The 13,059-nt window shown below is 42.1% G+C and overlaps 1 protein-coding gene across 1 annotated transcript; it reads left to right on the top strand.

The window, feature by feature from the left end:
- The first annotated feature begins 11,798 nt into the window (after positions 1-11,798).
- On the top strand, positions 11,799-12,657 carry LOC128584515 (high mobility group protein B1-like). Its single transcript, XM_053589445.1, has one exon. It carries the CDS (start codon positions 11,857-11,859, stop codon positions 12,502-12,504), a length of 648 nt encoding a protein of 215 aa, XP_053445420.1. The 5' UTR covers positions 11,799-11,856; the 3' UTR covers positions 12,505-12,657.
- The last annotated feature ends 402 nt before the right edge of the window (positions 12,658-13,059 follow it).

Below are 13,059 nucleotides of genomic sequence, written 5' to 3'. Positions count from 1 at the left end.
CCGGCATCAAGCCGTGGCGGGATGGCTCTGTCCGCGTTGTAAAAACTGTGGTAAGGCGGTGAGTGCTCCCCGGAGCGTTGCCCCCGGTCCCCCTGGCCTGCAACAGCAGCGCATAAGTTGCCTAGCATGCCTTTTAGTGAACGTAAGAATTCATGAGGTGCGGCATAAAGGCCTGAATAACCTTTACCCTGAAACCTGTTTGAAACTTGTTTGTTGAGTTGAATGGTTAATTGTTGCTTGAATGTCCTCAGAAACTAAGAATAAACATAATGACTTACTAATCCATGACTTCATCTATACAATGGAGACTAAATGTCTCCAAGGGAACACGTTCCCACCATAAAGGTCAGTTAATTGAAACAATGTATCAAGAGAATGCAGGGATGATAAGTTAAGATGTTCCTACCAGATACCCGCTCCCTCCGGTCTCTTATCTCTACCTTATGTCCCTTTGAAACTGTTTCTTTGAAATAAGTTTTCTATAAAATTGCTTTCTCTATAATTTTGTCACTATACACTTAAAACATATACATAATTCACTATCAATTCACTAACAACATAAAAATCATAATCAAATATAAAAATATAAAAATACAAAATGTGAACAAAGCAGTTTTACAAAGAAAGAAGGTTTAAACATAGATAAAGAGAAGTAAAAGAGTAACTGCTGATAAGCAGCAGTCCTTTGTTCCCCCTTACGGGCAGAAACATTGTCTAAGAAAAGACAGTTGACTACTCCCATCTACAAAACTCGATAAGAACTTTGTAAGCATCAGCAAGTCATAAAAATATCTTTTGTAGTTTGTAAGACATTGTCAAAAATGTATAAATACCATGCCTAAAAATCAGTAAAGTACAACTGCTTTCTTCATCATCCTTGGTGTGTGGCAGTTTGTCATTTTCCTGCGTCGCCCTTTCAATCAACCTGAGCCGTTCTCGCCCTGAAAGCCCTCGGACTGAGACTCATTCGACTGGCGGTCCGCGGCAGCTCTCCTCTCTCCTTACTGTTATCCTCTCTCAAACTTGACATATTTGCTAGCCAGGGAGAGTGCAAGTGGTGGTGGTGGTTTAGAATGTGCTGTGTGGAAAGGCACCTCTCCCTATGACCCTGGCCAGCTTCCCTCCACAAGAGCATGAAGGTCAAACTCAATCTCACCTCCTTTCCCCTAGAGCATCGTCCTTGCCCTGGGCTTCAAGTTCAACCCTTTCCCCAAGTTCACAAACTCATTCTATTCCCCCACCCCTCCTCTGAACTTAGAGGTCAGCTCCCCTTCCTATGGCTTCACACTGGACTGTCACTTAGCGGCTTCCGGTCTGAATAGGAAAAGACCTTCTAATGAAAGTCCCCTTCACTCCAGGGGCCCTTGGGCAGTTATGCCCTTGGCAAGTTCCGGAAGCTCTTAAGCAATTGACCTGCACATAATTACAAAATGACCTACCAGACAAGGAAATGTTTGTTTACTGCTAAATCTCTGCTGACTCTCCCCATCTCCCCCCGTGCCCCCCCCCCAGGGGAGAAGTTTGGCACCACCAACTCTCCCGAGTCCATTGTGAGTCTTTCCTGTTGGCTTTCTTGGGCCTGTCCCCTCCCCTCTGGCCTGCAGTTGAAAGTAGACGAAGGGTGCAGGCTGAGCATCTTGCTCAGACGGCCCGCAGCACATGCTTACTGAGCACCTACTACCATCAAAGCGCTGTGTTAGATGCTGTGTTGTACAGTTACACTTGCCGTGGTCCCTGCCTCCGTGGAGCTGGTGGTTTAGGGGGACAATGTAGTGATGCTAGTGGGTCCCTTGGTCAGAAGAGGGACCCTCTCTGACCCTTTTCTCACTAAAAAAAATTTTTTTTGAGTATATGGAAGTGGAATGGGAAGTTAAAAAAGGAAGCAAATAAAGTTTTTCCAAAGATGTTGTGAAGGGCCCTAATCCCAAAGTACCCCAGCAAAACAACTTCAGCGACTGTGGTGTATACATGTTGTAAGATGTAGAGAGCTTTTATGAGAATCCAATTCTCAATTTTGAACTACCCATGAATTTGGAAAAATGGTTTCCTTCTCCAAGAATGAGAACAAAAAGAGAAGACATCCAAAACATAATTCTGAAGCTGCAGGAAGATCAGAGCAAAGAGAAAAAAAAGCATAAAGACATTTACTCAGGCTCAGCCCCTGGGGCTCAAGCGGCTAAGGCACCAGCCACATACACCTGAGCTAGAGGGTTCAAATCCAGCCCAGGCCTGCCAAACAACAATGACAGCTTCAACCAAAAAAAAAAAAAAAAAAAAAATAGCCAGGTGTTGTGGCAGGTGCCTATAGTTCCAGCTACTTGAGAGGTGGAGACAGGAGAATTGCTTAAGCCCAGGAGTTGGAGGTTGCTGTGAGCTGTGATGCCACAGCACTCTACCCAGGGTGACAGCTTGAGGCTCTGTCTCAAAAAAAAAAAAGACACGTACTCAACAGAAACATCTTTAGGCCAAGGAACAAAACAATATGTCGATAGTATTTCAGATTGACCATTTCTGTTGCTTAATCAGTTCTGCCTTCAGAAACTAAATGACTTTCAACTGTGGGGATAGATAGAAAAGGACTGAAGTGCTCACTACTCAGGGTGACTTGGAAATTTTAATGCTTGTATAAATGTCATGTAATTAATTTCCAAAGGAGTATGTATTAAGTAAAAGTCTGTAAATATATTAATGAGGCCAATTTTTCCAGCATTTATAATTATTTCTTTCACTTGTTAGGAAGCTTTTGTTATGTATTTTCTGTTAATAGTACTTAAAATTGCAACTTCTAAACACAAAATAAAAATAAAATATTTATAGGAGGAAATGATTGATAAAAATTTTTTTTTTTTAATTTATAGCTTCATTTTTTTTAAGTCCAGGCTGGACTCATCATTATTTAGTCAGTATTATACTTTTTCTTTCTTCTGATTTTAAAAGAAATTAAACCTTTTTTCACAGGCCACTAAAGGTACTGCTGTTGCGTTGTGCCTATGTGAAAAGGCTACCTTGAGGATAAAATAATGGCGTTGAGATCTGAAGGATAAACAGGAGTTAAGTCTGTGAACCACGTGTGTGTGTATGTGTGTGGGGGGGTCTAGTCAAGGCAGATGGCACATGCAAACGCCCTGTGGTTGAGGGAACTAACACTTTAAAGAGCTGCAGGTGTAGTTCAGGGAGCGCAGTGAGACCAGAGTGAAGGCAGGACCTTGTGACCTTTACCCCAGAGAAGTAGGAAATCATTAATAAGTTTCAAGGCAGGGGATTAAATAATTTTTTTTTTTTTTTAGAGACAGGGTCTCAATTATCCTCGGTAGAGTGCTGTGGTGTCACAGCTTCCAGCAACCTCCAACTCCTGGGTTTAGGTGATTCTCTTGCCTCAGTCTCCCAAGCAGTTGCAGGTGCCCACCACAACGCCTGGCTATTTCTTTGTTGCAGTTTGGCCAGGGCTGCGTTTGAACCCACCACCCTTGGTGTATGGGGTGGTGCCCTACTCACTGAGCCACAGGTACCGCCCATGGATTAAATGACTTTTGAGGGTATCCATAGGGAAAGCTGGCCAGAAAACCAGGATGGCCCCCAATTTTCCTTGTGAGATGCAATCAACAGACTGAGGACCAACTGGGATCGATCAGGCATTGATGCTACCCAGATTATGAAGAATTTGAGACATGTCTGCTGATTTGTGATTAGCAGAGAAGATAAGACAATGTTTCTCCCCAAACTTTGTTATGTCCCCTATCCTAGGTGGGGTTGGTCTTGGGAGATAGATTCTGAGGCAGACATGTGTGCAGATTTATGGGAGTGGGTTCTCAGCAAAGACACCCCTAAGGAAGTGAGGGCAGATGCGATGTAGATGGGAGGTGAGCCCACAGGCACTCCCTGGAACTGGGATGGCCATTCAGAAATGTCACAAACAGAGGGCAGGGAGCCCAGCCTTTGCACTCTCTTGGATGAGGGCTGCCCCAAACAGGATGCAGAATGGGGAGCCAGATGCTGTCCCTTGGAGAGACTCAGCCTTTCAGCAGCCAAAATTATGGGCCCCTGGGGAATGTGCTCCTCAGCCCCTGAGGAGGGGATGCGGGCAGCTCAGGAACCTCCCCACCCCCATCAACCTCCAGGCAACAAATACCTCCAATGAAGTTTAGCCTGGAGGCCCTCTGACTCTTTTATTTGTTGGTTCTCCTGCTCATGGGCTAGAATTTCCCACTGAGCCCCAGAGCTCCCTTCCTTGGCTAATTTTGTTCACCTATCCAGCTCTGTCCATATTAAAGAAGCTCCCCTCAAGTGCAGACTGTCCAAGTTTATGTTGGACAGAGGTCAAGGAGGACCCTGCTTTCTCCTCCAGGGAGCTTCTCTCCGAGGCAGTGCTCTTTGTGGAGTCTGATGAGTCTTCAATTCTCCCAAGGTTGCTCTTCTCGGGGATGAATCTGGGGGAGGAAGTTAGTTAAGCCCAAGTGAGTGGTAACAGCTTCCCTGCAACTGGGCATGGTGAGTCTGGGGAGATAAGACTCCAGGCATCTTTGGCTGGTGGGATCTGCCTATAATCATCCCTGTGAGGATACGGGGAGTCAGAAAGGGACTTCTGGATCCCAAGAGGAGGACAAAAACAGTGGAAAATTGGCAAGTGGTTGCGTGTGTTCGATTAACCTAATCCTGCTGGCAGCCGTAAGTACAAGCAGCAGTGAGGCTACAAACCGGAAAGGCCTTACCTGTGAACTGTTTCAGTGTTTTTGGACTTGGCACTCAGTTGAACTGCCTTGGAGAGAGCTTGAGCAGGAGTGCAAAGAACTTTGGGCATTGTCTGGGGCCCCAGACTGAGCTGCTGAGCTGGACAGAGCTAATAGTGTTCGGCTGTGGGCCACAGGGAGCCATTGTGAGAGAACTGCCCCAGCAAGCTCCACCCTCAGGGTTGCAGAGCAAGGATCAGGTGGGAGCTAGTAACCTATTGACTGAGCAGCCTAAAGGCAGGAACTAAGCTGCCTTACAGCCTTAACCCTCAGGAGCAGAGTGAGACCAGTTTTGGCACACTGGAGCCTCGGGCTGTTGCCCTGGGTAGAGTGCTGTGGTGTCACAGCTCATAGCAACCTCAAACTCCTGGGCTTGGTGCCCACCGGGCCCCTGCATGCCCTGACCAGGAACTGCGGGAGCAGCGCAACCCGGCATCCTCCCTCCTGTACCCTCCCTGCCTCCACACTTGCCTGCTCATCTGGCCAGGGACTCCGGTAGCCGCATGCCCTCTGGAGCCCTCCCTGCCTCTGCGCAGAGTCCTTCTCCTGGCCAGAGAATCCTGGAGCCTTGGGCTCTCTGTGCCAAAGTCACTGGGTGCCAGGCACTCCCAGAACCATGCACACCACCTCCCACCCTGTTGCTGGATCTGGGTGTGTCACACTCTGGAGCTGCTTCCACAACCAGAACTCCCTGGCTGGGGCAGCCCCAGAGGAACTATACAGGGTCACTCCCTACAAAGATCCAGCAACAATAGAGTGATCCCACTGGGGTCTAATCTTGGAGAGGCACCTCTGGCAACGGTGAAAAACAATCATGAGGCAAAATCAACAGAAAAACTCTGGCAATATGAATAATCAGAGTAGATCAACTCTCCCAAGGATCAATGGGGCAGAAACAGCACAAGATCCCATGCACAAACAAATAGCTGAGATGTCAGAAATCAAATTCAGAATCTGGATAGCAAATAAGATCAAATTAGAATTCCAAGCAGTAACCCAAAAGATATCTCAAGAATTCAACAAATTCAAAGACCAAATGACCAAAGATTTTGACACATTGAGACAAGAAGTTGCAGCCCTCAAAGATCTGAGACACACAGTAGAATCCCTCAGTAACAGAATGGAGCAAGCAGAAGAAAGGATTTCTGTCATTGAAGACAAAGCTTTTGAATGCTCCCAAACTCTCAAAGAGAAAGAGAAATGGAGGGCAAAAACAGATCACTCTCACAGAGAGCTCTGGGATAATTAGAAGAAAACTAATATTCATCTTATAGGGATCCCCAAAAGCGACGAAGTGGCTTCACAAGGCACAGAGTCTCTTCTCCATGAGATTATGAAGGAGAAATTTCCAGACATGCCAAGAGATTCTGAAATTCAGATAACAGACAGTTTCAGAACTCCAGCACGACTCAACCCAAATAAGACATCCCCCAGACACATCGTAATCAATTTCACTAAAGTTAATATTAAGGAGAAAATTCTGAAAGCAGCCAGATGAAAGAAAACCATCACCTACAAGGGCAAGAATATTAGAATAACTGCAGATCTCTCTGCTGAAACCTTTCAAGCTAGATGGTCATCGACTTTTAATCTCCTAAAACAAAATAACTTTCAACCCAGGATCCTATACCCAGCTAAACTGAGTTTCATTTATGATGGAGAAATTAAATACTTCAGTGACATTCACATGTTGAAGAAATTTGCCATAACTAAACCAGCTCTCCAGGATATTCTCAGACCTATCCTCCATAAAGACTAGTGTAATCCTCCACCACAAAAGTAAACCCACCCAGAAAATTTTGATCAAATTCCAACTTCCACAGTTGCAAAAGGATTAAAAATGTCCACCGGACTCTTGAAAGGTTTATCAATATTCTCAATTAATGTGAATGGTTTAAATTGTCCTCTAAAGAGGCACCAGTTGGCTGACTGTATACAAAAACTCAAGCCAGATATCTGCTGCATACAAGAATTGCATCTTACATTAAAAGACAAATATAGACTCAAAGTGAAGGGATGGTCATCTATACTTCAGGCAAATGGAAAGCAGAAAAAAGCAGGCATTGCAATCCTATTCCCAGACACAGTAGGCTTTAAACCAACCAAAATAAGGAAGGATAAGGATGGACACTTTATATTTGTTAAAGGTAATACTCAATATGATGAGATTTCAATTATTAATATTTATGCACCCAACCAGAACTCACCTCAATTTATAAGAGAAACCCTAACAGACATGAGCAACTTGATTTCCTCCAGTTCCACAGTAGTTTGAGATTTTAACACCCGTTTAGCAGTGCTGGATAGATCCTCCAAAAAGAAGCTAAGCCAAGAAATTTTAGATTTAAACTTAACCATTCAACATCTGGACTTAACAGACATCTACAGAACATTTCATCCCAACAAAACTGAATACACATTCTTCTCATCAGCCCACGGAACATACTCCAAAATCGACCACATCCTAGGCCACAAATCTAACCTCAGCAAATTTTAAAAAATAGAAATTATTCCTTGCATCTTCTGAGACCATCACAGAATAAAAGTTGAACTCAATAACAACAGGAACCTGCATATCCATACAAAAACATGGAAGCTAAACAACCTTATGCTGAAGGATAGTTGGGTTATAGACGAGGTTAAGAAGGAAATCACCAAATTTTTGGAACAAAACAACAATCAAGACACGAATTACCAGAACCTCTGGGATACTGCAAAGGCAGTCCTAAGAGGGTAATTTATAGCACTGCAAGTCTTCCTCAAAAAACGGAAAGAGAGGAAGTTACTAACTTAATGGGACATCTCAAGCAACTGGAGAAGGAAGAACACTCCAACCCCAAACTCAGCAGAAGAAAAGAAATAACGAAAATCAGAGCAGAATTAAATGAAATTGAAAACAAAAGAATTATACAACAGATCAATAAATCCAAAAGTTGGTTTTTTGAAAAGATCAATAAAATAGACAAACCTTTGGCCAACCTAACCAGGAAAAAAAGAATAAAATCTCTAATTTCATCAATCAGAAATGGTAACGATGAAATAACAACAGACCCCTCAGGAATTCAAAAAATCCTTAACGAATACTACAAGAAACTCTACTCTCAGAAATATGAAAATCTAAAAGAAATCGACCAATACCTGGAAGTACGCCACCTACCAAGACTTAGCCAGAATGAAGTGGAAATGTTGAACAGGCCTATATCAAGCTCTGAAATAGCATCAACTATACAAAATCTCCCTAAAAAGAAAAGCCCAGGACCAGATGGCTTTACGTCAGAATTCTACCAAACCTTTAAAGAAGAACTAGTGCCTGTATTACTAAACCTCTTAAAAAATATAGAAAAAGAAGGAATATTACCCAACACATTCTACAAAGCAAACATCGCCTTGATCCCCAAACCAGGGAAAGACCCACCAAGAAAAGAAAATTATAGACCAATATCACTAATGAATATTGATGCTAAAATACTCAATAAGATCCTAACAAACAGAATCCAACAACACATCAAAAAAATTATACACCACGACCAAGTGGGATTTATCCCAGGGTCTCAAGGCTAGTTCAATATACGTAAATCTATAAATGTAATTCAGCACATAAACAAACTAAAAAATAAGGACATGATTCTTTCAATTGATGCAGAAAAAACTTTTGATAATATCCAGCATCCCTTCATGATCAGAACACTTAAGAAAATCGGTATAGAAGGGACATTTCTTAAACTAATAGAGGCCATCTACAGCAAACCCACAGCCAATATCATATTGAATGGAGTTAAATTGAAATCATTTCCACTTAGATCAGGAACCAGGCAAGGTTGCCCATTGTCTCCATTGCTCTTTAACATTGTAATGGAAATTTTAGCCATCGCAATTAGGAAAGAAAAGGCGATCAAGTATATCCACATAGGGTCAGAAGAGATCAAACTTTCGTTCTTCACAGATGGTATGATCGTATATCTGGAAAACACTAGGGACTCTAGTATAAAACTTTTAGAAGTGATCAAGGAATACAGCAATGTCTCAGGCTACAAAATCAACACCCATAAATCTGTAGCCTTTATATATACCAACAATAACTAAGCTGAAAAAACAGTCAAGGACTCTATTCCTTTCACAGTAGTGCCAAAGAAATTGAAATATTTGGGAGTATACCTAACAAAGGATGTGAAAGATCTCTACAAAGAGAACTATGACACTTTAAGAAAAGAAATAGCTGAAGATGTTAACAAATGGAAAAACATACCATGCTCATGGCTGGGAAGAAGCAACATGTCTATACTACCCAAAGCAATATATAATTTTAATGCAATTCCTGTTAAAGTTCCATTGTCATATTTTAAAGATCTTGAAAAAATAATACTTTGTTTTATATGGAATCAGAAAAAAACCTCGAATAGCCAAAACATTACTTAGCAATAAAAACACAGCAGGAGGAATCACGCTTCCAGACCTGAGACTGTACTATAAATCGATAGTGATCAAAACAGCATGGTACTGACACAAAATCAGAGAAGTAGATGTTTGGAACAGAATAGAGAACCAAGAGATGAACCAAGCTACTTACCATTATTTGATCTTTGACAAGCCAATTAAAAACATCCAGTGGGGAAATGATTCTCTATTTAACAAATGGTGCTGGGTGAACTGGCTGGCAACCTGTAGAAGATTGAAACTGGACCCACACCTTTCACCATTAACTAAGATAGACTCTCACTGGATAAAAGATTTAAACTTAAGACATGAAACTATAAAAATACTTGAAGAAAGTGCAGGGAAAACTCTTGAAGGAATCAGCCTGGGTGAATATTTTATGAGGAGGACTCCCCGGGCAATTGAAGCAGTATCAAAAATACACTACTGGGACCTGATCAAACTAAAAAAGCTTCTGCACAGCCAAGAACATAGTAATTAAAGCAAGCTAGAGACAGCCCTCAGAATGGGAGAAAATATTTGCAGGTTATACCTCCAATAAAGGTCTAATAGCTAGAATCCACAGAGAACTCAAACGTATTAGCAAGAAAAGAACACGTGACCCCATCTCAGGGTGGGCAAGGGACTTGAAGAGAAGACTGACGCACGATCTACAAACACATGAAAAAAAGCTCATCATCCTTAATCATCAGAGAAATGCAAATCAAAACTACTTTGAGATATCACCTAACCCCAGTAAGAGTAGCCCACATAACAAAATCCCAAAACCAGAGATGTTGGCATGGATGTAGAGAAAAGGGCACACTTCTACACTGCTGGTGGGAATGCATACTAATACGTTCCTTCTGGAAGGATGTTTGGAGAATACTTAGAGACCTAAAAATAGACCTGCCATTCAATCCTATAATTTCTTTACTAGGTTTATACCCAGAAGACCAAAAAATCACAATATAACAAAGACATCTGTACCAGAATGTTTATTGCAGCCCAATTCATAATTGCTAAGTCATGGAAGAAGCCCCAGTACCCAGTGACCCATGAATGGACTAGCAAATTATGGTACATGTATACCATGGAATATTATGCAGCAAAAAGAAAGATGGAGACTTTACCTCTTTCGTGTTTACATGGATGGAGCTAGAACATATTCTTCTTAGCAAAGTATCTCAGGAATGGAAGAAAAAGTATCCAATGTACTCAGCCCGACTATGAAGCTAAATTACAGCTTTCACATGAAGGCTATAACCCAACTATAGCACAAGACTATGAGGACAGGACCAAGGAAGGGAGGGGGGAGGTTTTGGTGAAGGGAGGGTAATGGGTGGGGCCACACCTACGGTGCATCTTAGAACGGGTACAGGTGAAACTTACTAAAGGCAGAATACAAATGCCTACATACAATAACTAAGAAAATGCCATGAAGGCTACGTTGAACAGTTTGATGAGAATTTCAGATTGTATATGAAACCAGCACATTGTACCCCTTGACCGCACTAATGTACACAGCTATGACTTAACAATAAAAAAAAAAGAAAAAAAATAAACCCAAGTGAGTTACTCCCAATAGTGGCATGGTGTTTCAGACACTCTGGTGGATGTGTAGAGAAGATGGGGATGGTGATGTTAAACCAGCATGTCCTACACTTGCCTAGTGATATCATCTTGTGACAAGTGGGATGAAAGGAGCAGGCCGGTCTTTCCCTTCTCCTTTCTGTGTTCTGTAAGAAATCTGGCTGCGAGTGGCCTTTTCATTTACTCCCTTCAATCTTGGGTTGTATTTGCTCCTGACAAAGTTGAGCCTGGTTAAGGAGATGGTTGTTAGTGAATCAACTAGATGTAAACTCCTCCAGGGTCCAAACCATGTCTTGTATTTGTCTCTTCCATGTCCCCCGAGTGCCTGAATAAGACAGCATGCTAAGGTCATGTATTGATTGTCCCACGGGTGAAATATTTCTTGTATCTCACCCTAACTTTGTCATCCAGAATCTCATTATTAGTATATGTTCCTTGGATGTTTATAATAATTTCTTATTTCACCTTCCCATCCATTCTATGGACTTCTCAAATGTTTGTGTCTGTAACTTTCACTTTTTTGGCTTGCCAGTTTAATGGGGCTTCTTACATTTGCAGCAGGAAGTCCCAGGATTCTGATTTTCCTTGGGGGTGTGAAATTGAGATGGCAGCTCATTCCTCACCCATCTTCTTATCCTCGGTGTCATTCACAAAGCTTGGCTCTTAATAGGTGTGCAAAAATGTATGTTGTGTAGTGAATGAATGAAAAGAAGGAATTTCTACAGCTTGCATGCCTCTGCCTGCTTCTAGCTCTCTCTAATATCCGCCAGGATTAATTCTTCTTACTCCAAGTGAAATTCTTCTATTCAGCATTTACCTGCATTTGCTGCAAAATCCTCCCCCCAAAAGCAGTCCAGAAGCATCCCAAAGTCAAATGAGTTTGAGGAATGCTGCATATTCTTTCCATATTTAGAGAGAAACCACCCACTCTGGCATTTAAAATCTCTGAGACATCCCACATTTAGAGGCCTGTTTTGTTCTGTTTAATGACAAATTTCCCAAATTTATTTGACCATAGAAACTTTGTTGAGTACATTGAGCTCCATAGAGACAGCGCCAGGGCAAGTGAGAGCCGGACGGGCACTGGGCGACTCTGTGCCTCGCTGAGGAAAAATAACTAAACATGGGCAAAGGAGATCCTAAGAAGCCGAGAGGCAAAATGTCATCATATGCATTCTTTGTGCAAACTTGTCGGGAGGAGCACACGAAGAAGCACCCAGATGCTTCAGTCAACTTCTCAGAGTTTTCTAAGAAGTGCTCAGAGAGGTGGAAGACCATGTCTGCTACAGAGAGAGGAAAATTTGAAGATATGGCAAAGGTGGACAAGGCCCGTTATGAAAGAGAAATGAAAACCTATATCCCTCCTAAAGGGGAAACAAAAAGGAAGTTCAAGGATCCCAATGCACCCAAGAGGCCTCCTTCGGCCTTTTTCTTGTTCTGTTCTGAGTATCGCCCAAAAATCAAAGGAGAACATCCTGGCCTATCCATTGGTGATGTTGCAAAGAAGCTGGGGGGGATGTGGAATAACACTGCTGCGGAGGACAAGCAGCCTGATGAAAAGAAGGCTGCAAAGCTGAAGGAAAACTACGAAAAGGATATTGCTGCAGACCGAGCTCAAGGAAAGCCTGATGCAGCGAAAAAGGGAGTCGTCAAGGCTGAAAAAAGCAAGAAAAAGAAGGAAGAGGAGGAAGATGAGGAAGACGAAGAGGATGAAGAGGAGGAGGAAGATGAAGAAGATGAAGATGAAGATGAAGATGATGATGATGAATAAGTTGGTTCTAGCGCAGTTTTTTTTCTTGTCTATAAAGCATTTAACCCCCCTGTACACAACTCACTCCTTTTAAAGAAAAAAATTGAAATGTAAGGCTGTGTAAGATTTGTTTTTAAACTGTACAGTGTCTTTTTTGGTATAGTTAACACACTACCGAATGTGTCTTTAGATAGCCCTGTCCTGGTGGTATTCTCAATAGCCACTAACCTTGCCTGGTACAGTATGGGGGTTGTAAATTGGCGTGGAAATTTAAAGCAGGTTCTTATTGGTGCACAGCACAAATTAGTTATATACGGGGATGGTGGTTTTTTCATCTTCAGTTGTCTCTGATGCAGCTTATACGAAATAATTGTTGTTCTGTTAACTGAATACCAGTCTGTAATTGCAAACAAAAAGTTGCAGCTGTTTTGTTGACATTCTGAATGCTTCTAAGTAAACACAATTTTTTTTATTAAAAAAAAAAAGAAGAAACTTTGTTTTTCAGAGCATCTCTTGGCACTAGTCTTCTAGGATTTGCAAGTTTAATATGTATCCCTTGTATCCTTAGTTATAATA

The sequence above is a fragment of the Nycticebus coucang genome, chromosome 4 (genome assembly GCF_027406575.1).
Source record: "Nycticebus coucang isolate mNycCou1 chromosome 4, mNycCou1.pri, whole genome shotgun sequence".
Classification (NCBI taxonomy): Eukaryota; Metazoa; Chordata; class Mammalia; order Primates; family Lorisidae; genus Nycticebus; species Nycticebus coucang.
Note: the sequence above shows the minus strand (reverse complement) of the source record. Positions and strands in the feature narration are given on the sequence as shown.

Bases quoted from the DNA above. Each gene is read 5' to 3' on its own strand.
- LOC128584515 (XM_053589445.1), top strand. From the start codon at position 11,857: ATGGGCAAAGGAGATCCTAAGAAGCCGAGAGGCAAAATGTCATCATAT.